Source organism: Pelodiscus sinensis, chromosome 18 (assembly GCF_052426305.1).
Source record: "Pelodiscus sinensis isolate ZL-2025 chromosome 18, ASM5242630v1, whole genome shotgun sequence".
Lineage (NCBI taxonomy): Eukaryota > Metazoa > Chordata > Testudines > Trionychidae > Pelodiscus > Pelodiscus sinensis.
This window is the reverse complement of record NC_143069.1, coordinates 32,078,204-32,105,000: the sequence shown is the minus strand read 5'-3', so window position 1 is coordinate 32,105,000 and position 26,797 is coordinate 32,078,204. Positions and strand designations below refer to the sequence as shown.

The 26,797-nt window shown below is 62.8% G+C and overlaps 2 protein-coding genes across 2 annotated transcripts; both read right to left on the bottom strand.

The window, feature by feature from the left end:
• Positions 1-1,002: 1,002 nt before the first annotated feature.
• SYT5 (synaptotagmin 5) lies at positions 1,003-17,087 on the bottom strand. Its single transcript, XM_075917599.2, has 9 exons — positions 16,271-17,087; positions 9,650-9,808; positions 8,395-8,573; positions 6,906-7,025; positions 6,553-6,720; positions 5,895-6,062; positions 5,444-5,561; positions 4,770-4,903; positions 1,003-4,631 (listed from the first exon to the last, which is right to left on the bottom strand). The coding sequence occupies exons 1-9, from the start codon at positions 16,281-16,283 to the stop codon at positions 4,422-4,424; spliced, it is 1,269 nt and encodes a 422-aa protein (XP_075773714.1). The 5' UTR covers positions 16,284-17,087; the 3' UTR covers positions 1,003-4,421.
• A 5,879-nt stretch (positions 17,088-22,966) lies between these two features.
• Positions 22,967-26,752, bottom strand: TMEM86B (transmembrane protein 86B). Its single transcript, XM_075917604.2, has 3 exons — positions 26,576-26,752; positions 24,909-25,158; positions 22,967-24,263 (listed from the first exon to the last, which is right to left on the bottom strand). Exons 1-3 carry the CDS (start codon positions 26,624-26,626, stop codon positions 23,866-23,868), a joined length of 699 nt encoding a protein of 232 aa, XP_075773719.2. The 5' UTR covers positions 26,627-26,752; the 3' UTR covers positions 22,967-23,865.
• Between the last annotated feature and the right edge of the window lie 45 nt (positions 26,753-26,797).

The following is a 26,797-nucleotide window of genomic DNA, read 5'->3' as shown; positions in this document are numbered from 1 at the left end:
TATTTCTTCTGCTGTTACATAAATCACTTGGTTTCTGTTCTTTCCACTCCAGTTCATCTGAGGAAGCGAGTTTTGCTCAGGAAAGCTCTTGAGTCTATAGATGTGGGTCAGTCCCTAAGGGTATATCTAGACTACATGGCTCCGTCGACGGAGCCATGTAGATTTGTTTATTGGGCAAAGGGAAATGAAGCGGCGATTTAGATAATCGCGGCTTCATTTAAATGTAAATGGCTGCCGTGCTGAGCCGACAAACATCTGATCAGCTGTTTGACGGCTCAGCGCGCTAGTCTAGACACTCCGTGGTCGACATCAAAGCCCTTTGTCGACCGCCCCGGTAAACCTCATCCCACGAGGAATAACGGGGCGATCGACAACGGGCTTTGATGTCGACCGCGGAGCGTCCAGACTAGCGCGCTGAGCCGACAAACAGCTGATCAGCGCGGCAGCCATTTAAATGAAGCGGCGATTATTTAAATCGCGGCTTCATTTCCCTTTGCCTACAACCCTAATCTACATAGCTCCGTCGATGGAGCCATGTAGTCTAGACACGCCTAAGGTGCCACAGGCCCGTTTGTTGGTTTTAAAGTGACCCACTAACCCAGCCACCCCTCTGAGAGTTCGTTATTGTAGGGTCACTCACAACCAACAGGCCGCCTGGGACAGCTGGGCACCCACAAACCTTGTGCCGCTTTCTACTTATAGAGTCTTTTATGAGGACCCGGCCTAGAATGTTCTTGTTGAGTTACTTGTGAGCTTCGGGGTCTGGGTGCCAGTTCGTTATGGTAGGGTCTTTCAGGAGAGGTGGGGCTATCAACTGGGAGTGTGATAAGGAGAAAGCAGGTGGGAGGGAAAGAGAGCCGAGTCTGCTCTCGTTCAACCCGGTGTAAATCCGGAGTAACGTCACTGGGGCCGATTTCCGTCTTCCTCCCCCTACTGTCAATCAAGAGTGACTTGAACCTTCCCTGCCAGACAATGAGGAACACACCTTTGAAATATAGAGCTCTTCGGTTTATTTATGAACGGACGACATTACTGCTTGGCCAAATACATCGATATGAAAACCTGTTCAAAAGGGGTGCAGCTTAGAAAGGAGAGCACCGCGAGGGGGCCAGAGCAGGAGGGGTTCCTCAAAACGGGAAGGGAAGGGGGGGTAGAATCCACACACGTCATAAGTTACAACCTCCTCTGTGGCCTGTACACCATCTCATCCGCCATTGTCCTACAGCGCCTCTATGACAGGCGAAGGTCATCTTGTTCCTCGCACACCCATGAGAGGTCGTGGGAGTGTCTTAAGCCATTCACAAGGGATTCGCAGAGAGGGGCTATGACACAGCTTCTCTCAAACGCTTGGCAGAGGGCATCTTGCGCATGACACTGGGTGTTGCTAGAAGTTGGGACTTTGAAGAAGACTGGGGAGTCTAGTATTTAGCATTGCCTCCCAGCTCAGCAGCATCTTGAGTGGTCTCCATCTGGAATGGTGGCCCCCATCTTGAGTGGTCGCCCTCTTGAATGGTGGCCACCATCTTGAGTGGTCGCCCTCTGGAATGGTGGCCCCCATCTTGAGTGGTCGCCCTCTGGAATGGTGGCCCCCATCTTGAGTGGTCGCCCTCTGGAATGGTGGCCCCCATCTTGAGTGGTCGCCCTCTGGAATGGTGGCCACCATCTTGAGTGGTCGCCCTCTTGAATGGTGGCCACCATCTTGAGTGGTTGCCCTCTTGAATGGTGGCCTCCATCTTGAGTGGTCGCCCTCTTGAATGGTGGCCTCCATCTCGAGTGGTCGCCCTCTTGAATGGTGGCCTCCATCTTGAGTGGTCGCCCTCTTGAATGGTGGCCTCCATCTCGAGTGGTCGCCCTCTTGAATGGTGGCCTCCATCTCGAGTGGTCGCCCTCTTGAATGGTGGCCTCCATCTTGAGTGGTCGCCCTCTTGAATGGTGGCCCCCATCTTGAGTGGTCGCCCTCTGGAATGGTGGCCTCCATCTTGAGTGGTCGCTCTCTTGAATGGTGGCCACCATCTTGAGTGGTCGCCCTCTTGAATGGTGGCCCCCATCTTGAGTGGTCGCCCTCTTGAATGGTGGCCTCCATCTTGAGTGGTCGCCCTCTGGAATGGTGGCCCCCAACTTGAGTGGTTGCCCTCTTGAATGGTGGCCTCCATCTTGAGTGGTCGCCCTCTTGAATGGTGGCCTCCATCTTGAGTGGTCGCCCTCTTGAATGGTGGTCCCCATCTTGAGGATCAAGAATCCCCTCTCCCTGCTCTAACCACTAGCTCCTCACTGCTCTCCCAGAGCTGGGAACAAAACACAGGTGTCCTGGCTTCCACCCCCCCTGCTCTAACCACTAGACCCCGCTCCCCTCCCAAAGGCGGAAGCAGAGTGAGCAGATGTCCCAATTTTAAAAGGACACCCCCAACATCCAGGATTTTGTCTCATATAGGAACCAATGACTCGGCCTCCCATGTCGTGATTCGTCACACTTGCTATCTGGTCACCCTAGTGGAGTCACCTCCCACCCACGGACGTTAATTAGCTACCAAGTGCGCCTATCGATGACCCACAGCAAGGTCTGGTCCAACAGGAACCAAGTGGGAAATCAAATCAGCCTGATTTCATTGGCGCAAGCGGAGCCAACGGCCAAACCGCCGGAAACAAAATGCTATTGAAGGTGAATGAAACGGAGCCAGGTACTAACGCAACCGGGCCCTTGGAAAGCAGGAGCCAAACGCTCTAGCACTGGTGTCTTAAAGGGAGGGTCCCCTTTGGGGCCTTCCGTACAAAAAAGGCTGCATTTGGAGGCTGGGTCTGGCGTGTAAAGCTGCAAGGAAATCATTGGCAAGATGTTTCAATGCCCTGTCCAATGTGCATCATGGAGCCGTGGTCAAAGGAGAAGAATCCGAACAAAGCATATGTCTTTGAATGTTGGCCCTTGTGTATGCTTATTGTAAACCTGTTGTAAGCCTCTAATAAACATGTTTGTAAATCAGTAGTAAACCTGCAGTAAACCCATAGTGAATCCATTGTATACCTATAGTAAACATGTAAGTCTATAGTTAACCTGTAGTAAACCCACAGTAGTAAGCCTGTAGTAAAACATAGAAAATCTGTTGTAAGACTATAGAAAACATGTTTGTAAATGAACAGAAAGCTTGTTGTAAACATCATGTATATCTATAGTGAACCTGTATAAACCCACAGTAAACTCATCATAAGCCTTAAACCTGTTGCAACCCTATAGTAAATATGTTTGTAAAACCATAAACCTATTGTAATCCCCCAAGTGAACATGTTTGTAAACTAACAGTGAACCTGCTGTAATCCAATAATAAACATGTTTGTAAACTAATTGCAAAGCCATGTTGTGGATCTCTGTGAACCTGTTGTAAACTTGTGATGTTTGTAACATGATAATAAATCTGCTGTAAATGCCAATAAACCTGTTGTAAACCTATCTTAGACCTATCATAAGATCACAGCAAAACTACAGGAAACTTGTCATGAATCTGTAGTAAAGTCATAGTATACCTGTGTGAAACCTATAATAAATACATTGTAAAGCTATAAGCCTATCTATAATTGAGCTATTATTAATAGATTTACAACAAGATTACACATGAAACATAGTTTTAAAATATGGCACCCTACCATGTGTGAAACTAAGTGTAACTATAGAGTGAACCTGTTGTAAACCATTAGTAAACATATGGGAATCAAATCTATAATAGGGCAACATTAAGCTTAATTTTCAAAGGTTGCAGTGTGCTGCACATTACAACTATATAAGTATACTGTGAACCTATAGTAAATACAGCTACTACAGTTTCACATGGGACACGTGCAAGATCCAAAGGGGGACATTTTTAGGATGCCTCCTCTACATATTTACAAGAAATTTACGAGGCCTTCCTTTTACGTGTGTTGCTGTACTACGATGTCCACCTGTGTGAACTACAGTCGCCCTACAGGAAACCTTTTGTAGGACATTAGTGAACAGATTTACAATAGGTTTACATACAAGACCCAGTTTTCAAATGTGGCAGCATATGATGTGTAAACCTACTGCAGTCCTATTGTAACTCCATAGTGACCTCATAGTAATTCCATGGTAACTCCATAGCAAAGGTACGGTGAGCAACCTCATAGTAAACCTATAGTAAGCCAATAGTAACCCTGTAGTAACCCTGTAGTAAACCAACCCTCTCACCAGCTTCTCGACACAACGCAAACCTCACGGTTCACACAGCGGATCAGAAACAGAAGGTTTTCTCGAAGATGTTTCACCAGGAACGGCTCTGAAAGAGGGAACAGGCTCACAGGCAACCCCCGCACGCATTCTCCAGAGGCGCCTCACCCACACGGTCCCACTCGCTCAGGACGGGAGATGGGTCAACTGCCCGCTGGCTAGGCCGGGATGGGAGGGAGAGGGGGCATCAGGAGGTCTTCATGCCGACGACTGCGTCGACTTCCTCTTCCGTCTGCAGGGTGTGCCACTGAGCAATGGGGCGCCGGGGGTTGGCCAGCATGTCGGACCAGTGGCGCAGCTCCGTCCCCGTGGCGTTGCAGCCCACAAAGACCTTCCCGATGGCCTCGTTCTTGCCCAGCTTGTCGTAATCGAGGACGGTGAGGACAACCTGGACTTTCTGTGGGGTGGGGGTGGGGAGGAAGGAAAGGCCGCATGGTGAGCTCGTTTCCCGTAGGGGCATCCCGTGCCACGCTGCAAGCTTCCCTGCAGCAGTGCTCCCGGCCAGCCCAGCGTTGGGGTGCAGGGCTGGACTCACCTGGATCTGCTCGAAGGGGACCTCGAAGCTGAAGGACTCGTTGTAATAGGGGTTCAGCGTGTTTTTCTTAATGGTCGTTTTCTTCTTCTTCAGCCGCTTCCCTCCCTGCATCAGGTGGATTTTCACGTAGGGATCTGGGGGAGGAGGGGAGACATTCAGAACAGAGACCCCAGAGGCCAGCTGGGCTGGGGGTATGTCACCCCCCCCCGCAGCTTCCCAGCCCCCCAACTGCAGACTGAGTTGTCCGTGCGCTAACCCACTCTGGTCCAAGCCCTCTCAGATGAGTAAGACCCTGCCCCCAAGCTAGGCCAGTCTGGGGATCTGGCCTATAATTCCTGGCCCCCGCTGGCTCAAGCACCCCCAGGAGTTTGTTGGGACCCAAGGCCGGGGTGTCAATAGAGCCCGACCACATGGACACTCAGCCTGACTCACTGGGGGCAGAGACGGGCCTTGGCTGGGGCACTGCTGGAAGGAAGCACACAGCCCTGGCATTCCCTAGGTGGGGCACTGCTGTGGGGAAGATCACAGCACTGGGGAATGTGGCTGGGGCACTGCTACGGGGGAAGCATGCAGCACTAAGGTGCCCGTCTGGGGCACCACTGTAGGGAAGTTTGCAGCGCTGGGGTACCCAGCTGGGGCACCGCTAGGGGGAAGTTCGCAGCCCTGTGTCTCACCTGACAGCCCCCCCACATCCATCTTCTTCAGGTTCTTGGCTTCCAGCACGATGACGGTGAGTTTCCCGGCCGTGGGCACGTAGCGCAGGGAGAAGCAGACGTCCCCTAGCTTCTCATGCTGTGGGACATGGGGGGGGGAATTAGATGGGGGGGCTGAGCGGCACCCACCTCCTCAGCCAATGACCCCCCCTCCCAGCTCCTGGGATGGAACCCCTGGCCTGCGAGTCAGTGCTACACCCCTGGGTCCCAAACCCAGAGTCCCCCCTGGAGGGCTCCCCCCCAGGAAATCTCATCCGCCAGAGGCCCCCCCCCCCAGGGAATCCTCTCCCCCAGAGCCTCCCTCCCCTGGGGAATCCCATTCTTCTGACAGGCTGGCCCCTCGGGAAACCCCCCCCCCCCCAGGCTTTGCGGCTGGTCGCCTGGCGCTAGGCCCGGGGGGGGGGGGGCTCACCTCCTCGCGCTCGGCAGACTGCAGGTCCCGCCACTCCTCGATGGGCTGGGCCAGGTCCAGGCTGCTCATGGGCACCCGCAGCTCCCCGATGGCGTCGTGCTTGGAGAACCGGTCGAAGTCGTAGACGGCCATGACCAGGGTCCGCCCGCCCAGCTCCGCGTAGGGGATCTGGCGGGCACGGGGGGCGAGTTCAGTGCGGCAGTGCCCCGGCCGCGCTGCAGGGTGGGAGGGAGGGGCACTGGCAGGGCTTGGGGGGTGGCAGGGTGGGAGTGAGGGGCACCGGCAGGGCTGGGGGGGCTGCAGGGCAGGAGTGAGGGGCACCGGCAGGGCTGGGGGGCAGGGGGGGTGGCAGGGTGGGAGTGAGGGGCACCGGCAGGGCTGGGGGGGCGGCAGGGTGGGAGTGAGGGGCACCGGCAGGGCTGGGGGGCTGCAGGGCGGGAGTGAGGGGCACCGGCAGGGCTGGGGGGCAGCAGGGGGGAGTGGCAGGGGGTGGGAGTGAGGGGCACCGGCAGGCCTGGGGGGGCGGCAGGGCGGGAGTGAGGGGCACCGGCAGGGCTGGGGGGGGCGGCAGGGCAGGAGTGAGGGGCACTGGCAGGGCTGGGGGGGCAACAGGGTGGGAGTGAGGGGCACCGGCAGGGCTGGGAGTGAGGTGCGTTACCTTGAAGGTGAAGGACTCGTTGAACGTGGGGTTCAGGGTTTTCCGATGCACTTTGGTCTCATGTTTTTTCTTCTTCTCGGGGAGCAGGAAGACCTTGACGTAGGGGTCGGACGTGCCCCCAATGTCCAGCGCCGGCAGGTCGGCCGCCTGGAGGATTCCCACCACCAGCTGGGAAAGGGAAACGTTCAGGTGTGACCCAGGGTGCTGGCAGTGCTGCGAGCTTCCCGCAGAGCAGTGCCCCAGAAGGGGTGGCTCAGGACTCTTGGGTCCACCGCCCAGCTTTGGGAGGAGCATGGTGTCTAGTGGTTAGAGCAGGAGAGGGGCTGGGAGCCCGGACACTTGGGTGCCCCCACCTGCCCATTCTGGAAGTCGTAGTCCAGCGAATACTGCAGCTTGCCCAGGTTCTCCTGCGGCTTCTCCTCCTTGGGCTCAGGCAGCAGCGCGGGGTCTAGGTCCTCAATCTCGGGCTGCACCTGGGGCAGGGAGAGAGAATGAGACAGGCAGGGCCCAGCCCCACCAGCAGGGGGCAACAGGGACGTGCAGGGCACAGGGCCCGGCCCTACCAGCAGGGGGCACCGGGACATGCAGGACGCAGGGCCCGGCCCTACCAGCAGGGGGCGCCGGGGACACGCAGGGCGCAGGGCCCGGCCCTACCAGCAGGGGGCGCCGGGGACACGCAGGGCGCAGGGCCCGGCCCTACCAGCAGGGGGCGCCGGGGACATGCAGGGCGCAGGGCCCGGCCCTACCAGCCGGGGGCGCCAGGGACACGCAGGGAGCAGGGCCCGGCCCTACCAGCAGGGGGCGCCGGGGACACGCAGGGCGCAGGGCCCGGCCCTACCAGCCGGGGGCGCCAGGGACACGCAGGGCGCAGGGCCCGGCCCTACCAGCAGGGGGCGCCGGGGACACGCAGGGCGCAGGGCCCGGCCCTACCAGCAGGGGGCGCCCGGGACACGCAAGGAGCAGGGCCCGGCCCTACCAGCAGGGGGCGCCCGGGACACGCAGGGCGCAGGGCCCAGCCCTACCAGCAGGGGGCGCCTGGGACACGCAGGGCGCAGGGCCTGGCCCTACCAGCAGGGGGCGCCCGGGACACGCAGGGCGCAGGGCCCGGCCCTACCAGCAGGGGGCGCCCGGGACACGCAGGGCGCAGGGCCCGGCCCTACCAGCAGGGGGCGCCGGGGACACGCATGGCGCAGGGCCCGGCCCTACCAGCAGGGGGCGCCGGGGACACGCAGGGCGCAGGGCCCGGCCCTACCAGCAGGGGGCACCGGGGACATGCAGGGCGCAGGGCCCGTCCCTACCAGCAGGGGGCGCCGGGGACACGCAGGGCGCAGGGCCCGTCCCTACCAGCAGGGGGCGCCGGGGACACGCAGGGCGCAGGGCCCGTCCCTACCAGCAGGGGGCACCGGGGACACGCAGGGCGCAGGGCCCGGCCCTACCAGCAGGGGGCGCCGGGGACACGCAGGGCGCAGGGCCCGTCCCTACCAGCAGGGGGCACCGGGGACACGCAGGGCGCAGGGCCCGTCCCTACCAGCAGGGGGCGCCGGGGACACACCGACGTCTGTCTCACATCTACATCTCTGACCCGCCAGACCCTCTCTCCCGGCCCCTCGGAGCTGCCCTCCCCGGGAATCCCCCCAGGCAGCCCCAAGGTCGGAGGCTGCTGACTCCGGGGCCCAGGGCTCAGGCAGCCGGGCGGCTCAGCTGATAAGCAGATCAGACCCAGCTCAGCGCTGCCCTGAGCTCCCCCTCCCCTGCCCTGGGGCCGGGTGGGAGCCGGCGCCCCCTAGCGGGGGAATTCCCCCGCCCCCCTGAGCCAGCCAGGCCGGGAGGGGAGCCGCTCACCTTGTCGATGTAGCTCTGGCCCAGCTCCTTCACCTCCTTGAGGTTGATCTGGGCCTTGGCCTTGTCCTTCCCCTTCTTGCCCTTCCTCCTCTTCCCGCATTTCTTGCAGGCGCAGACGCAGCAGCAGAGCAGCAGAAGCGCTGCCACAATGAGGATGGTGGCCACGGCCCAGGGCGGGACTGCGGCGGGGACAGAGCCGGACTGAGATGCGGCCCCTCTGGGGAGGAGCTCTATGGAAACCCTTCCCCAGCCCTGGGACGGGGCCCTCTGGGGTGGGGCAGGGGGCTGGTTCCACAGGGACCCGGCACCGAGATGCAGCCCCTCTGGGGTGGGGCAAGGGGCCGGTTTCGTGGAGACCCTTCACCCAGCTCTGGGACAGGGCCCCCTCCGGGGTGGGGCAGGGGGCCGGTTTCGTGGAGACCCTTCACCCAGCTCTGGGACAGGGCCCCCTCTGGGGTGGGGCAGGGGGCTGGTTCCACAGGGACCCGGCACCGAGATGCAGCCCCTCTGGGGTGGGGCAAGGGGCTGGTTTCGTGGAGACCCTTCACCCAGCTCTGGGACAGGGCCCCCTCTGGGGTGGGGCAGGGGGCTGGTTCCACAGGGACCCGGCACCGAGATGCAGCCCCTCTGGGGTGGGGCAAGGGGCTGGTTTCGTGGAGACCCTTCACCCAGCTCTGGGACAGGGCCCCCTCTGGGGTGGGGCAGGGGGCTGGTTCCACAGGGACCCGGCACCGAGATGCAGCCCCTCTGGGGTGGGGCAAGGGGCTGGTTTCGTGGAGACCCTTCACCCAGCTCTGGGACAGGGCCCCCTCTGGGGTGGGGCAGGGGGCTGGTTCCACAGGGACCCGGCACCGAGATGCAGCCCCTCTGGGGTGGGGCAAGGGGCCGGTTTCGTGGAGACCCTTCACCCAGCTCTGGGACAGGGCCCCCTCTGGGGGGGGGGGCAGGGGGCTGGTTTCGTGGAGACCCTTCACCCAGCTCTGGGACAGGGCCCCCTCTGGGGTGGGGCAGGGGGCCGGTTTCGTGGAGACCCTTCACCCAGCTCTGGGACAGGGCCCCCTCTGGGGTGGGGCAGGGGGCTGGTTCCACAGGGGCCTGGCACTGAGATGCGGCCCTTCTGGGGTGGAGCGCGGGGGGCGGTTCTAAGAAGACCCTTCGCCCAGCCCTGGGACGGGGCCCCTCTGGCCATTGCAGTGATGCGATTGCTTCTGGGGAGGGGGGGACTAGGGGCAGGTGCCCCCCCCCCCACACTCACTTGGCAGCTTGCTGAGCTTGTTCATGAATTTGTCCTTCATGTCGGAGAAGACGTTCTCCTTGCTGGGCGTCTCGGTGGCGTTCAGGGCCGGCTCGGCGTGCGAGGCGGTCACCTCCGAGGCCAACATGGCTGATCTCCGAGCTGTGTTCATCTTGGCGCCTGGGGAGCGGGGGGCAGAGAGGCAGCTCGTACTGCGGCCACTGGGGCAGAGAGGCTGTGTCCAGACTAAACTAAAAAACCCGGCAGTCTGGACACAGCCCTGTCGAAAAATAAACCCTTTTCCGACAGATCCTGTAAACCGCATTTTTTGAGGAATACGGGATCTTTCGAAAAAGGGTTCATTTTCGACAGTCGCGTTTAGCCTGCCGGGGGGGTTTTCAAAAAAGCTCCATTTAAAAAAAAAAGCAGTGGCCATGTTTATGCTAATGAAGCATGGGATATTTAAATCACTGCTTCATTAGCAATTTCAACATGCCTAATTTACATCTCTCTGTCGACAGAGAGGAGTAGTCTAGACATACAGGGACAGCCCCAAGCATGCAGTCAAAAAGGCAAATAGGGTGTTAGGAATTATTAAGAAAGGGATAGAAAATAAGACGGAGAATATCTTATTGCCTTTATATAAATCCATGGGACGCCCACATCTTGAATACTGTGTACAGATGTGGTCTCCTCATCTCAAAAAAGATATTTTAGCCTTGGAAAGGGTTCAGAAAAGGGCAACTAAAATGATTAGGGGTTTGGAACAGGTCCCATATGAAGAGAAGTTAAAACGTCTGGGACCTTTCAGTTTAGAAAAGAGGAGACTGAGGGGGGATATGATAGAGGTCTCTAAAATCATGAGTGGTGTGGAGAGGGTGAATAAGGAAAAGTTATTTATTAGTTCCCATAATATAAGACCTAGAGGACACCAAATGAAATGAATGGGGAGCAGGTTTAAAACTAATAAAAGAAAGTTCTTCTTCACACAGTGCATGGTCAACCTGTGGAACTCCTTGCCAGAGGAGGCTGTGAAGGCTAGGACTAGAACAGAGTTTAAAGAGAAGCTGGATAATTTCCTGGAGGTTAGGTCCATAAAAGGCTATTAGCCAGGGGATAGAGAGGGTGTCCCTGGCCTCTGTTTGTCAGAGGCTGGAGAGGGATGGCAGGAGACAAATCGCTTGATCATTGTCTTCGGTCCATCCCCTCCGGGGCACCTGGCCATGGTCGACAGACAGGCCACTGGGCGAGATGGACCTTTGGTCTGACCCAGTACGGCCGCTCTTATGTTCTGCCCGCCTGGATCTGCTGAGAGTCTGCACTGATTGCTCAGAGAGGGGGAACTTGCCCCATGCACCTCGCCGGGGTGTCACCTGCCAGCCCCATTGCTGTGGGGCTCCCCTTCCTGGCAGGGGGATGCTGTGATGTGGGGGGGGGGGCTGTACGCTCTTGGGGTCCTGGCCCCACTCTGGTTGGCATTCACTGGTGGCTGGGTCGTGCTGTGAGTGACCCCTACTGGCCTGTGTCTGTAAGCACTGCCCAGCGGAGGGGGGGGGCGTGTCCCTGAGGACAGTGCTCATAGACTATGACTAGCGACTTCACGCCTGGCCAGAGAAAGGGGTTTAAACCAAGGGGTGTGGTACCTGGGGACGAGTGTTCGGTGGTTTGGAGAAGGGGCAGGCTGAGCATGGAGGAAGCCAACTAAAACCAGTATAGGGGGTTCAGGGGCCTGTGACCCCCCCCCCCCAGGGGACTAGGGTTGGCGGCGTTTCCTGCTCTGCCTACATGGAGCATTTGCTGGGCTGCGTCTCTGAGAAGCAAGAAACCCTCTCTAGTCTGCTGGCGGACGGGGGTGCAGGGTCGGGGGTCCCCAACGCGCCGTCACAGCTGTGTCTTTGTAGGAGGAGATACCACTCACTCAAGCAGTCTCCCCCTGCCTTTTGGAGTAGGTACTGTGGGATCCCACTGCTGCCACCAAATCCGGGCATTGTGCTGTGGCAGGGATTTTTGGGGTGGGGGTACCCTCTTGGAGGGGTGGTAAGTGGGAGCAGCATGCCAGATTACCCAGGATCCCCTGCTGTGGAACGCTGCCAATAAAACCCCGGGTCACCCGTAGGTTGGTTTTGCTCAAAATAGGTGTTGGCCTAATACACGTTTCTTGTTAAGCTTTTGGGAGATGCTTGGAAGTTGCTGCCGGCGTTAGCTGCACAGGCAAGATCAGGAAGCCAGGGAAGACACAAATGGACTTGAGAATGTCAGAAACATTTGCCCTAAATGTGCAGACCCAGGCCCAGGAATGGTCCCCGTCGCGGCCCACCCGGAAGGAGAATTGAAATCAGCTGGGCTGGTTCAAGCTTGGCTCTGAGAGCAGGGGGAGCGACCCGGCTCATCACACCTCCCTGCGGCTCTTGTCCGACAGGATCCTCCATCTCCCGAGTAATGAGCCGGGGTCGCCCCGGGGACCAGTGGCTGAACCACAAACACAGACACGGGGCCTGCACCGCTCCCTGCTGTGCCTGGCATGAGGGCCGGGGAGTTCTGGCTCCTACCTCCACCCCCCTGGTGTGTGGGGCTGGGGGATGGATGGAGGGTGGGAGATGGGGAGATGGATGGAGGGTGTGTGGGGGTGAGGAGACAGATGGAGGGTGGGGATGGGGAGACGGACAGAGGGTGTGGGGGATGGGGAGATGGACAGGGGGTGGGGCTGGGGGATGGGGAGATGGATGGAGGGTGTGTGGGGGTGAGGAGACAGATGGAGGGTGGGGATGGGGAGACGGACGGAGGGTGTGGGGGATGGGGAGATGGACAGGGGGTGGGGGTGGGGATATGGCTGGAGGATGGGGAGAGAGACGGGGGTGTCAGGGACTGGGGGGCTGGGGTGCGGGAGGGATGGGAGGGTGGGAATGGGCCAGATCTCAGCTCCCCAGACTAGCCAGCACCCGGGTGGGCGTCAAACTGACCCGCCAGAGTCACCAGGCCAGGGAGCTGCAAGTCAGGGACTCTCCCGCGTGCGGCCGTGGCCGGCAATGGCTCAGCCCGGCTCCCGGCCATGCCCAGACGTGGGCTCCCCCAGTACGTGGCCGGAGGCCCCCGACCTGGCCCTGATCCCCCCACTGGGCCTCTCTCCTGCCCCGCGAGCGGCTGGGTGGCTCAGGGCAGCCTCGCGGAGGCGCCTGGCCCCGGGTCCTGGGTGCTGGAAGCTGCAAGAGCCGGGCGGGGGAGGGGAAACGGCCGGGGGGTTTCTCCTGTCTGATCCTTTTATTCCTCCTCCCACTTTGTGCCAAGCTGCGTCCCATCTCTGCGGGGAGCCTGGGCCTGCCGGCTCTCTCCCCGGGCGCTCGCTGCTGCAGGGGGGCTGCCGTGTGGCTCCCGCCCCCCCCCCGGCAAAGGGGCGACCCCGGGGCCTTTCTCCGAGCGGCTCCCAAACGGCTCCGGGGGCTGGGCGCGGGGCCCCCGTGCGGCTGTGCCGAGTGAGCGCGGCCCCTGGAGGGGTTCGCGGCTCGTCTCCAGCCAAGCATCGGGCGAGGGGCCCCAGCCAACCCCCCGTCCCAGCCTGCTCCCCGGGGAGCCCTTCTCGGCTTTCCCGGCCCCAGCGTCTGTTGGGGAAGGAGACCGGCATGCGGGCCCCAGGGCCCATCTCAGGGGTAACTGGGGCCGGCCGGGGCAGGGATGTGTGGATGGACGGGGGGGGGGGGAAATTGGGGAGGCTGGATAACTAGAGCGGGGGGGGGCTGGCTGGAAGTGGGGGGCCGGAAGACAGACAGACCGACAGACCGACAGGAGGGCGGCCGGGTCCGGGTCTGGCTAGTGGGGCGCTGCTCCCTCCTGCCCCCTCCTCCTGGGCTCTGATCCCATTAGCGCCCGTTAAAGTGCCACGGGCCGGCTCTGCTCGTTAATCCCCCCCCAGCTCCCAGATGGAGCCGAGTGGATTAAAGCCCCCCCCCCCCCACCAGCCAGCAGGATTGACCCGGAGCTGGGGTGGGGAGCGAGCCATGGAGCACGTCGCGGGGTGGGCGTGATGGGCGGGGCCTCTGTCTCCACGCCCGGGCAGGGCTGGGTCCTGCCCCCTCCCCCTGGCAAGCGGGACGCTGGGGTTCAGTCCAGGCTGCTCCTCTGCAAGGCTGGGCCTCAGTTTCCCCACAGAATGGAAAGCACCAGGAGCCCCCTTTGAGATGGACACTCCCTCGGGCAGGGGGTCCCAGCTGGAGGGGGGGTGTCTGGGCAGCCCCCGGCATAATGGAGGAGTCAGGAGTGGGGGAGGGGGTCTGTGGCTGAAGCCAGGGAGGGAACCCAGGAGTCCTGGCTCCAGTCTGGTGCCGTCAGCACAAACCCAGCTCCCCCCTTTCTGCTGCTCGACATGGCCTGATGCAGGGTGCCACCGCAACACACACACAAGTGCACACACCCATGTGCACACCCACAGATGCACATGAACACACGTGCACACACATGCACACACCCACAGATGTGCACGCGCACACATGTGCACACACACAGACGCATGCACACACACACACAGCACGCGCACACAGACGTGCACACACACAGACGCGTGCACATACATGCACACACAGGTGCACACACACAGACGTGCACACACACACGACAGACATGCACACACACACGCACCCGCACACACCCCCCCTCAAACTCTCAGGCCAGGGCATCCAGCCCCTCTGACTGGTCACCCCACTGCTGCCACCAGTTGTCGCTCTTGCACCAAGTCTCGCTGCCCTGGGGCACTGGTGCTGCCTGTGCTGAGCTGGGTGACAACCCCCCTAGCGCCCTGCAGCCTCCCAAGTCCTTCCCACGGCCCCCTCCCCCCACAGCCTCCACAACCCCCAAGCCCCTCCCACCGACCCCTTCCCCCACAGCCCCTTCCAGCCATAGTCCCCCCCATAACCCTCCGCAGACCCCCAAGCCCGTCCCACAATCCCCTCCCCCCACCCTTGCCAGCCCAAGCCTTTGTCAAACTGAGCAACCTCCAGAGACGAGCCAGGGCCCTCTAGGGGGCGCCAGCTCCGACCGGCTCAGGGGGGCAGGGCGCGGGGCAGGGGGTGTTGGCTGGCGGGGCGCGGGGGGGGGGGCGTTGGCTGGGGGAGCAGGGAGCGAGGGGGGCAGGGCGCGTTGGCTGGGGGGGCGCTGGGGCAGGGGCCAGGGCGCGAGGGGGGGCGTTGGCTGGGGGGGCAGGGCGCGAGGGGGCAGGGGGCGTTGGCTGGGGGGACGGGGGGGGGGCAGGGGGCGTTGGCTGGGGGGCGGGGGGCAGAGGGGGCGTTGCCTGGGGGGGCGCTGGGGCGGGGGGCAGGGCGCGAGGGGGGGGCGTTGGGCAAGGAACGGATCGGGGTCCCCTCCAGGCGGTGCCCGTACCCACGGGGGTGACTGACGCCGGGAAGCTGGGCCGGGCAGGAAGCGGGTGACAGCTGATCTCCCCGCCCCCCCCCCCCCCCGCTGGCGGACTGGGGAGCGCGCGTCACTTCGAGTTCCCATCAGAGCCCGGGGAGCGGGGAGCGGGGTCTAGTGGGTAGAGCGGGGAGAGGCACGAGAGCCCGGACTCCTGGGAGGTGGGTTCCCCGAGGCACTAGCAGGGCGGGGAGGGGGGAGTGAGGGGCATCGGCAGGCGGGGGAGCCAGGCCCCGAGCACGTGTCCCTGCCTACGTGTGTCCCCCCCCCCCCCCAGTGCCCCGAGGCATGTGCAACCGCAACAGCTGGGTCCTTCTGCACCACAACAGCCTCCGCCCCCCGCCCCCGCAGCCCAGCCCGACTCGCCGCGAGAACGGGGCCAGCCAGGGGAGGGGAGAGAACCCAGGAGTCCGGGCTCCCAGCGCCCTCGCCCCCGCCCCCTCTAACCATTAGGCCCCCCTCCCCGAGCCAGGGGAGAACCCATGCGTCCGGCTCAGGCTCCGTGCTACCCTGGAATCGATGGGGCCAGACCCCCGCTGGGACAGCTTCACGGCCCCGCCCCCTTCCTGGCCCTGGGGAGCGGCAGCTGCCCCCCACCCCTCGCGGTACGGGGCAAGGACGGGCTCCTCCCCAGCCCCAGCTGCCGTGACTCAGCCCTGGGCTGGACCCTCCGGCCCCACGAGACACACAAAGGATGGAGCCGGCGGCGCAGGTTCGATCCGCCCCCTTCCTGGCCAGGCTCAGGGACTCCGGCAGCCGACCCCACTGCCCTGCCCTGCCCCTCCCCTCGCCCAGGGCCCTCAGGCACAGCTCGGTCCCCAAGGCGGTCCAGAGCCGGCGGCCCCAGCTCCATTGGGGTCAATGGGGCAGCCCCCTAAACGGGTCCTTTGGCCCGCAGTCCCACTGGATCAGTGGGGTAACTCTGGGGTGCCCCCCCCCTTGAGACCAGTTGAGCCTTTGGCCCTCTTTGGAGAGCACTGGCCCATCCTGACACAGCGGGGCATCGAGGCACAGGTCCTCTGCCTGTGTAAAGGGGCGTCACTCCAGAGTGACACCGGTGCGCCCAGCTGGGACCTGGCCCCAGCCAGTCCCCCTCCCCAGGCCGGGATAGAACCCTTCAGCCCGTCTCCGCTTCCCCCCTTCGGCTTTCTCCCCCCCCCCACCCCCACACCTGAGCCCCCAGCGACTGAGACTCCCACGGTCGGCGGGGCGGAAGGAGTGGGGGGGGGGGGGGGCTCCTACCTTCTCCCTCCATCGCAGGGCCGGGGGGCAGGCGCTGGGGCTGCCGGAGCGCGCTTGGAGCTGTCCGCCCCACGGTGCTGAACGGCGGCTGGGTGGGGCGCGGGGAGGGGACAGGAGGGGGAGGGGCTCTCCCGTGGCAGGGAGGGAGGGGGTGGAGCTGAGGGGAAGGGCTCTCCTATCTCAATGAGGAAGGACGGACTGGGCGGGGGGGGCCTCTCCTGTGGCAGGAAGGGGGGGAAAGGGCTGGGACTGGGCGCCGTGGGGTCACTCCCATTGCAGGAAGGGAGGGGGTGGGGAAAAAGGAGGGAGGGGGCCTCTGGGCTAGGAGCCCCGGGGTGGAATGGCTCATCCCAATCAGCAATTGGGGTGGGGGTGAAGGACCCAGCCCCACCAGCAGGGGGCGCCAGGAACTGGCAGGGAGCAGGGCCCAGCCCCACCAGCAGGGGGCGCCAGGAACTGGCAGGGAGCAGGGCCCAGCCCCGCCAGCAGGGGGCGCCAGGAACTCGAAGGGAGCAGAGCCCGGCCTCGCCAGCAGGGGGCGCCAGGGACTCGCAGGGAACAGGGCGCGGCCTCGCCAGCAGGGGGCGCCTGGGACTCGCAGGGAGCAGGGCCCGGCCTCGCCAGCAGGGGGCGCCAGGGGCGTGTCGATAGTGCCCCCTGGAGGAGGGAAGGGGAACTTAGACCTTGGTGTCCTGGCTCCTCCCACCACCTCCTCCTCCGCCATGCTGTAACCACTAGGCTTCACTCCGCCCCCTGGAGCCCTGAGTATCTGGCGGGAGTCTGGCCAGGGCAACGCGGCGCCATGGGAACCAGATGGGAAATCGCCCAGCGTCATAGCAACGCTTGGAGTTGATGCTTTGTTGCCTTGGCAACGGCAGGAATCACTCACTTTCCTCATCGATCAGATGCTGGGAATCAACGGGGGGGGGGGGGGGAGCGCAGCAGGGGCCTCTCTGCTCTGGCTGGCAAGACTGCCCCTGGGAGAAGTGTGTGTGTGTGGGGGGGGATCTCTCAGCCCTGGGCTCCCCCCTGCCCTGCCGGTGCCCCTCACTCCCCACTTGTTCTTGTCTCCATTCTCCAGGCCCCTGGCCAGAGCCCCCAGTTCCCTGCTGGTCCCTGCCACAACAAAGTCCCCCTCCCCTCCCCCCGTCACCCCAGTAACGCCCAGGGACACTGAGTGGACCCCTCCGCCTGCAACCCCCCTCTGAACCACCTACCGCTCCCCCACCTCACCACCCTGCCCTCCAGAGCCACCCTCCCCAGCTCTGCCCCCTCCACCCAGCCTGCCAGCTCCACCCCCCACCGCATGCAGCCCCTGCAGCACCTCCGAGCCGGGGCACAGAACAAAATTCATTCTGCACATGGACATAAACCCGCAGGAGGCCAATTATACACGACCCTCCTCCCCCCCAGTCCCCTTCCTCCAGTGCGGAGATGTAGCCAGTGGGCTGGGCGGGGGCAGGGCGGGAGCCAGGACTCCTGGGTTCTCAGCCGCCCATCCCCCGACTCACCCCTTTGTGCTGAAAGTCCCCGGGGGTCCCGTCGGTCTCCCTGGCCAGGGTGACCCACGGTGCCTGGGGCGGGGCACAGCCTGGGGGGAGGGAAGAGAAGAGGCGGCCGGAGCCAGTGGAGGCTTGAAGAGAACTCAATGCCTGGGGAGCAGGCCCAGCAGAGCACCCCCCATCCACAGCACACACCCCCCATGCCAGCAGCCCTGGGGCTGGCACTGAGCTCCAGTGGGGGTGGGGGAGCCCAGACAGATGGACAGACGGTGGCCAGTGAGCACAGCAAGGGACCCAGCCTGCTGCTCCCAGACCATGCGCCCCCAGTCACCCTGTGTCCACAATGGACTCCTGGGTTCTCTCTCAGCCCTGAGAAAGGGAGTGGGGCCTAGTGGTTAGATGGAGGGGGCTGGGGGCCAGGACTCTTGGGTTCTCTCTCAGCCCTGGGAAAGGGAGTGGGGCCTAGTGGTTAGATGGAGGGGGCTGGGGGCCAGGACTCCTGGGTTCTCTCTCAGCCCTGGGAAAGGGAGTGGGGCCTAGTGGTTAGATGGAGGGGGCTGGGGGCCAGGACTCTTGGGTTCTCTCTCAGCCCTGGGAAAGGGAGTGGGGCCTAGTGGTTAGATGGAGGGGGCTGGGGGCCAGGACTCCTGGGTTTTCTCTCAGCCCTGGGAAAGGGAGTGGAGCCTAGTGGTTAGATGGAGGGGGCTGGGGGCCAGGACTCCTGGGTTCTCTCTCAGCCCTGGGAAAGGGAGTGGTGCCTAGTGGTTAGATGGAGGGGGCTGGGGGCCAGGACTCTTGGGTTCTCTCTCAGCCCTGGGAAAGGGAGTGGGGCCTAGTGGTTAGATGGAAGGGGCTGGGGGCCAGGATTCTTGGGTTCTCTCCCAGCCCTGGGAAAGGGAGTGGGGCCTAGTGGTTAGATGGAGGGGGCTGGGGGCCAGGACTCTTGGGTTTTCTCTCAGCCCTGGGAAAGGGAGTGGGGCCTAGTGGCTAGATGGAAGGGGCTGGGGGCCAGGATTCTTGGGTTCTGTCCTAGTTCTGGGACGGGAGTGGGGGCTAGTGGCAAGAGCGGGGGCAGGGCTGGAAGCCGGACGCCTGGGTTCTGTCACCCACACCCTACTCCTGGGACACACTGGCTGGCAGCCTCTGGTGCGGGTGTCCGAGCTGGGCTCCCCAGACAGACGCACAAGCTGACCCCCACGGTGGCGTCGGGCCGGCGGGATGGGCGGGGGAGATGGGGAGGCAGGGACTGAGCTGGAGGAAGTGGGGTTTGGGGAGAAGAGACCCGTCCCCAACCAGCCTGTTATGTCGGCTTTCGGGCGCCATGTGTCAGGGCAGAGGGGGACAGGGGGGGCCAGAGAAGAGCAAACAAGGGACACAGGAGCTGGCAGGGAGGGCTGAAAGAACTGGGCTCCTTTAGGTTAGAAAAGAGAAGACTGAGGGGACCTGGTAGCATCTTTCACGTATCTAAAAGGGTGTCACACGGGGGGGGGGGGGGGGTTCTCCTCGGCCTCTGAGGACAGGACAAGAAACAAGGGGCTGAAATTGCAGCCAGGGCGGGTGAGGTTGGACATCAGGGAAAACTTCCTGCCTGTCCGGGTGGCTCAGCACAGGAACGAGTTGCCTGGGGGGGTCGTGGAATCTGCATCCCTGGGGATATTCAAGAGCAGGCCCCAGAACTGGGCGCAGGATTCTCACAGCCTCACCCCAGGCCTGCGCCCCGAGGCCGAACCACCACACAGCTCCCACGCAAGACCCCCCCCCTTTCTCTAGCCCCTCTCTGCCCTCTGCTTACATCCAGCTCCTCCCTTCAGCGGCAGCAAGAGGGGCTGGCAGGTAAGGACCCGGACCCGGACCCCCACCCCCACCCCCAGCATGGCCTCGTTAATGGCTAAGTGGTAATGACCGGCCATGACAGCTGGTGAATTAGCAACCCAGCATCCGGCAGCTTGAGCAATGACAGGTGGTCAATTAGCACCTCTTGTAAAATATTAATATATTGCCATTATTAACATGGCACCATTAATTATGGATCTGGGGGTAATTAACTGTTGGGTGCAATTAGCGGTCATTAGCAGCTCATTGTTAATTACACCCATAGCAACCAGGCAATTAGCAATGATGATCAACCTAATATGGATCGTTGCTACTAGATAATCAATAATTAGAGAGACCAGGAGATGGGGGCTGGATTGTTGCTACTAGATAATCAATAATTATCTAGGGGCCTCTGTCCCATTCCCTGCCCCCCCCCCCTCCAGCCAGCCAGGCCCCACCCTGAGGCCTGGGGGGACAGGCCCTCCATCCAAGATCCCCCTCGCCGTCGCTCTCCATCAGTGGCCGGGTGGCTCTGCACCTGGCCAGGAGGCTGCTCCCCAGGGTGACGCCGTATTTCTGCCCCACCGAGGGCCCCGGGAGGGAGACGGGGCCACTGGAGATGGCAGTGGGGAGGGATCTGCCTGCGCTCACCGCCCGGGGCCTCGCCACCCGCCGGGGAGAGGGGCCTGGGGTAGTGTTAGTTGTGGGCGCGGGACCCAGAGGGAGCAGCTCACCTGAGCTGGGGGGCGAGATACCTCGCTGGGGCAGGCACGGAGCATCGGCCCCGAGCCAGGGGGAAGAACCAGCGGGCTCTGGCTCCCAGAGAAATGTAAACTCCTGGGCTACCAAGGAGCACTGGGTGGGAGGGAGCCCGGGCTGGGCTGGCTGGGGCAGCGGGGGAAGGGGGGAGTGAAGGGCACCGGCAGGGCTGGGGCTTGAACCTCCCCCATTCTTGGGCACCCATGTGGTCCCTTCTGCCTACGCCCCTGGCTGAGAGCGAGAGAGGGGTGGGGGCTGGGCAGGGGCTGCAGAGGAGTTGGGGGAGGGGCTGTTACTTACCATATAGCCCAGGCCCGGTCCGGGACAGAGAGGAGCACCCTGGAGCATCATGGGACTGATAAATGTGTAGCTATCACCACAAGGGGGCACAGCAGAGCGGTTTGAAGCCTTGGCCCTGCTCCAACCACTAGGCCTCACTCCCCTTCCAGGGCTGGGGAGAGAACCCAGGAGCCCTGGCTCCCAGCCCGCCCCGCTCTAACCACTAGCCCCCACTCCCCGCCCTGTGCTGGGGAGAGAACCCAGGAGTCCTGGCTCCGGGCCCCTCGTTCTAGCCCCTGGCCGTTACTTTCCCCTATTCAGAGCTGCTGAGAACATCTGGTCTATTTCCATAACAGCAGCACCAAGACTTCTGGCCCCTCCCCCAACAGTGGGGTACAGACACACCCCCCCCAACAAGATGGGGACCGACACCTCTGCGGCGGAGCAGGAGGGCGAGTTAGACATGGCTCCTTTGGGGTGGGGCTGGTTATAAAAGGGCCCCTCCCTTGGTTCTGGGATGCGACTGACTCTGGGGTGGAAGGTGGGGATTAAGCCAGCACCGTGGAACAGCCAAGGAGCGAGTACAAGATGTGCAGGCCCCTTCCCCTTTCTCACCAGGACAAAACCAGCTGAAAATCGGTGCACAGAAAAAAACCCTTTTCACTTTTCTGGGTAAGTAGCGGGGTTTATTTTGGTGACGGGTGGCCAAGGGGGAAAAAGGATCCCGCCGATCCACGCTGAGCCCCGTTCGCCCCGTGGCTGGCTGCGGTGCTCCACGTGGCAGCGGAAACGCTCTCCCTGATTTGTCGCCCACCCAACCGTGCCCGTGTGGACACGCCCTTGGAAAGCCGCCCCCACGCAGAACACCCCGCTTTGGGCGACAGACGTTTCCTCACTAGGCCCCAGGGCCTGCGGCGCGAGCGCCCTTTTCTCCCGGGTCTCGAGAACCTTCCTTGGGGTGTGAACGGCCGCGAAGGACCAACCTTGGCGCTTTCTTCCTGGTTTCGGGGCGGCTCTTCCAACCGTTTGCTGCGAAGAGCCGGAAGCGGGCGGCGCGGCCCCGAGGGTTTTACACGCGCGGGAACGGCACGAAAGCAGGGTAAACCCGAAGGGCCTTTTCTGCCGAACCCGGGAAAGCTGCCGTGCAAATCAGTGCGAGCGAAGGGGTCTCGGGAAGTGCAAATCTCCCGACCCAGGGCTGAGCTTTGGCCAGGACGCATCAGAAAGCCCTCCCCACGGAGCACAGTGCCCCTTGCTCGCCAGGGGAGAGTGTCCCCTGCTGGCCCCGGGCCCGGTAGACTTGTCTGTGGTAGACTTGTCCACCCTTTGACCCACAGAGTTTCGGACGCCCACAGCTGGCCCGAAGCCCTTGTTTGTTTTCATTTCTGCTCCCTGCCCTATTGGGCCCAGCCGGCGGGGCCTGGTCAGCCCCCTGCCAGCGTCCTTGTGCTGTCACAGAAGGCCCAGCTGGGTGATTTGCAGAGCAAACACTGCCACCTCTAGGCACAGGAGGGGCACAGACAATAGAGACAGCAGAAGAACCCAGAGACCCCCATGAAGTGCCTGGAGAGAGAGATTGGTGCCAGCGGTGGGATCTCCCTCCCCGTCGCTGACACCCACAGACACTGCACTCTGCTCTCCCTGATGCATGGAGGCCCCGGGCAAGGGACCCCTCATAGCAGTGGGACTGAGCATTAATAGTCCTAGAGAGGCCCGGGGAAGCCCCCCCCTCCCCCCCAAGCAGTGTCTGGGCCCTTCAGGTGATGTTTTAAGCTTCTCTCTCTAGGCACAAGGGACAGGAAGCGCGTCTAGTAAGTGGGCCTGGTACATCTGTGCCTCCATCCGGCTCTGCCCCGCACCTGTCGTCTGGGCTGAAGGAGAACCCAGTGGGCTCTCCCTGCCCGTCAGCCCTGGAGCCCTATCTCCAGCTCTGGGAGGGGAGTAGAGTTTAGTGGTGAGAGCCAGGGGAGGGGCCAGCAGTGAGGAGTCCTGGGCTCTCTCCCTGGCTCTGGGAAGGGAGTGGGGTCTAGTGGGTAGAGTGTGTGTGTGTGTGGGGGGGGGGGTAGGACTCCTGGGCTCTCTCCCTGGCTCTGGGAAGGGAGTGGGGTCTAGTGGGTAGAGTGTGTGTGGGGGGGGGGGGGGGTAGGACTCCTGGGCTCTCTCCCTGGCTCTGGGCAGGGAGTGGGGGCTAGTGGGTAGAGTGTGGGGGGGGCAGGACTCCTGGGCTCTCTCCCTGGCTCTGGGCAGGGAGTGGGGGCTAGTGGGTAGAGTGTGGGGGGGGCAGGACTCCTGGGCTCTCTCCCTGGCTCTGGGCAGGGAGTGGGGGCTAGTGGGTAGAGTGTGGGGGGGGCAGGACTCCTGGGCTCTCTCCCTGGCTCTGGGCAGGGAGTGGGGGCTAGTGGGTAGAGTGTGGGGGGGGGCAGGACTCCTGGGCTCTCTCCCTGGCTCTGGGGGCTGTGGCATAGTGGGGGGAGGAGCTCAGCAAAACCTCTCACCAACAGAATCCGACACCTGCAGCGACTCCCTCAGGGATCCGGTCTGGTCCGTGCCCTTTGGCCGCCAGTCCCGCCCCGCCCCAGCCTCGCCCGTCGCCTGCGCGGCTCCGCAGGGCCTCAGCCCCGGAACCAGGGAGACTCCCAGATCCCGCCCCCCCTCCGGGGAAAGCAGTGGCGGGGGGGGGGGCCGGGAGCCAGGGCGGCTGTGTTACACAGGCACTGGGCACAGAGATGCGGCCCCTCGGGGGGGGGGGGAGACACAGGGGCTGGGTTTTTTCAGCTCTTTATGTAGCATCCCCCCCTTGACACGCCCCCCGTGAGGGGCAGCAACCCCCAACCCTGCCCCCTAAGGCCCCACAGGGCTGGGAGGTTCCACCCCAGCTCCACACCTTGGCTCTCCCCCGGGTGGCATCAAGGGCCGGGGTCAGGCGGGGGGTGGCCTTGGCGGATCGGCCAGCCTCCGGGGAGAAGATTCCTGGTCGAGGGCCCTTGGGCGGCCGTGCTGGGCGTCAGCACGACCCTTGGAGGTTGGTGTCTCCTCGGAGGCCACCGGTGCTTGTCCCCGCAGGGGCTCCTCCCCCCCCCCAGCCCGCCCCGCCCCCCCCCCACATCAGTCAGCACAGGTGAGCAAACGAGCTGTAATTGGGCCTGCTGGCACACGGGAAGGGGCAAAGCTCAAGGGGATCATTCCAGGTGGTGGGGCAGCTTGGCCCCCCAGGGGTCAGAGGTCACAGATGTGGGGGGCTCACGTCTCCTTGGGGCGGGGGCGGGCCCGGGGGGCCGAGAAGGCCAGCAGCCCCTGGGCGGCGTAGTAGGTGGCCATGACGAGGAGCCGGGCGCGGGGCAGGCGGCCGCAGAAGTGGTCCAGGGCCAGGGCCAGGTCGGAGGCCATGAAGAGCAGGGCGCCGGCGCCCGCGGCCAGGCGGGGGGCAGGGTGGGCCAGGGCCCGCCAGCCCACGGCCGCCAGCAGGGCCCCGTAGACGCCCACGGCTGGCACATGGACACCGGGCGGCAGGCAGGGCCACAGCGCTCGGTAGGCCCCTGCCCAGGCCAGCCCCCCCAGCAACAGCAGCCGGGGGTGCAGGGGGTGCAGGCCCAGGGCCCAGAGGTAACAGACGTGACCCCCGGCAAAGACTGCCATGCCTGCGGGGGAAGGGAGGCAGCGTCAGAGCCGTGCCCCTCACTCCCGCCCCCCCCAGCCCTGCCCCTCACTCCTGCGCCTGCCCCTTACGCCCTTGCCCCCCAACCCTGCCCATACCCCTCACTCCTGCCCCCCCAGCCCTGCCCCTCACTCCCGCACCCCCTCCAGCCCTGCCCCTCACTCCTGCGCCTGCCCCTTACGCCCTTGCCCCCCAACCCTGCCCATACCCCTCACTCCTGCCCCCCCAGCCCTGCCCCTCACTCCCGCACCCCCTCCAGCCCTGCCCCTCACTCCTGCGCCTGCCTCTTACGCCCTTGCCCCCCAACCCTGCCCATGCCCTTCACTCTTGCCCCCCCAGCTCTGCCCCTCACTCCCGCACCCCCTCCAGCCCTGCCCCTCACTCCTGCGCCTGCCCCTTACGCCCTTGCCCCCCAACCCTGCCCATACCCCTCACTCCTGCCCCCCCAGCCCTGCCCCTCACTCCCTTGCTCCCAGGCCCCAGTCCCTCGCCCCCTCACCCCCAACTCACAGCCCCTGCTCCCCCACTCCCTGCCTGTGGCCCTCACTCCCTCGCCCCACCCCCATTCCTTCCCCTCATTCCCTCCCCCCCTCAGCCCTGCCGCTGCCCCTCACCCCCCTCCTCGCACCTGGGAGGAACAGTGACCAGACCAGGCAGGTGTCGCCGACGCTGGAGAACAGCAGCCCCCAGCAGATCCCAAGGGCCGAGGGGGCCCAGGCACCATCTCGCCGGGCCTGGGCAAGCAGGAAGACGACCAGGCTCAGGATCGGGAGGGCTTTGACCCCGGCACTGAGCCAGCTGGGCTCAGGCAGCCACAGGAAGAAGTAGAGGCCGCAGGAGGCCAGGAACGGCAGCAGGAAGAGGACGCGGCTCACGGCCTGCGGAGAGGGGTGGAAATGCACAGGACTGGGGCCCAGCTGTACCAGGGAGCACACAGCCCGGCCAGCTCAGAACCACCCCTCGCTCCAATCGGGGGTAGGGAACAAGATCACACCGGGAGCACACACCTCAGTCCCCCTTGCGGTGACCCGGGAGGACTACACCGGCTTCAAAACTAGTCATCACGCATGTTAACCCTGAAACCTACTGAGGGCTGGCTCTGTAAGAGCAGCCCTGTTAACTGTCGTCATGTTAACGTACCTCTCGTGATACCGGTCAATAACCAGGCCTGGCTCAGGGTGTTCACCCTGAAACATACTGAGCAGTGATGGTTGGACACAGGAAGTCATTAAGTTTCAGAGTTAACGGAACAATCTCACTGGTGTGTTATTTCGATTGTAACACTAATCGTTCAATTCTTAGACATTGGGTTGTGTCTATTATTTTGCCATGTTGATTCCAAAGGCTAACGGTGACCTGATTCAACCAACAGGCCTATTGGTTAGCGCCTGGTGTTAACACTGAAAACTACTTACAGCTCACTGAACATTATTAATACCAAGAATTAGCTCATTGGGCGGACTCTGAAGGCTACTGAGACCACAATCATGGATGGGTGCCTAATTATTTGACGAAGAGGAGATGGACCAGGGGCATTCAGCTAATCTCATCTCAGGCTGAACTGTGGGCCGGCGGAAAGAACTGATTAAGAACATCTTACTCACCGCAGTGGATGTTCACTCTGAACCCTACTGAGGCCGGAATTTAACAACTACTTCACAGCCAAGAGTGTGAGCACAAACAGCCTCTTCGATGTTTCTCCCATTGCTGCTTAAGAAGCAGCACTAATTCGGAAGCCTGCTTTTTGGCCAGCTGTGCCAAGACCCTTGTTAACTAATCCCCAGATCCAGGAGGAAGAGAGAGTTGTTCGCGCTCCTCCTGTTTCTCCATTCTGCAGGGAGTTTGTGCCCTTTGCACCAACGGGCTGTTCACTCTGAAACCTACTGACACTGTGCCTTCACAGTCACTGTTACTGTGTCCAGGGCTATTCATGCTGCCCCTACCACCAGCCCCGGGTTCCTTTCCTCGCTGGGCCCAGCTGCGATCGCAGCTCAGCTGGCCTATGGGAAAACGTCCGGAATTGAACCAGAACCAGGTGCAGCAAAACCCACCCGCCTGGCTCAGCTTTACAGACTCTCAGTCCCAGCAGCCGCAGTGTGGCCCCTGGAGGATACCGGGGATAGAGAAGGGGCGGGCTGGGTGTCAGGACTTCTTTTCCCAGCTCTGGGACAGGAGTGGAGCCCAGTGACTCAGAGAGGGCTGGGGGAAGGGAACTTGGAGCCAGGCCACCAGGAGTCGTCCCCCCCCCCCGTCCTCCCGGGTCACCTCTTTGTGCCTCAGTTTCCCCCTCCTTACATCTGCTGTGTTCTTTCGGCGGTAGCGGGTGTCCGTCTCCAGTATGTCCATGGCGCAAGGCTGGAGCTCCGGGCTGGAGGCTGCAGGAGGCACCTTGGCTGCTACTCCCAGTTATAGGAGCCTGTCTGAACTTTCGTCTCCCATGGGTTCCACAGAGCTGGAGATAAGGCGGGGGGAGGGGGGAGAGAGGAGGGGGAAATCGATCCCTGTCCTCCTGCCTCA

Excerpts from the sequence above, each read along its gene's own strand:
- TMEM86B (XM_075917604.2), bottom strand. The coding sequence starts at position 26,626 with ATGGACATACTGGAGACGGACACCCGCTACCGCCGAAAGAACACAGCA. Across the intron at positions 25,159-26,575 it reads GCCGAAAGAACACAGCAGAT|GCCGTGAGCCGCGTCCTCTT; the intron begins GTAAGGAGGGGG and ends CCCTCTCCGCAG. Across the intron at positions 24,264-24,908 it reads CTGGTCACTGTTCCTCCCAG|GCATGGCAGTCTTTGCCGGG; the intron begins GTGCGAGGAGGG and ends CTTCCCCCGCAG.
- SYT5 (XM_075917599.2), bottom strand. Across the intron at positions 7,026-8,394 it reads GCCAGAGCTACATCGACAAG|GTGCAGCCCGAGATTGAGGA; the intron begins GTGAGCGGCTCC and ends TCCCTGCCCCAG. Across the intron at positions 4,632-4,769 it reads TCCCCTTCGAGCAGATCCAG|AAAGTCCAGGTTGTCCTCAC; the intron begins GTGAGTCCAGCC and ends CCCACCCCACAG.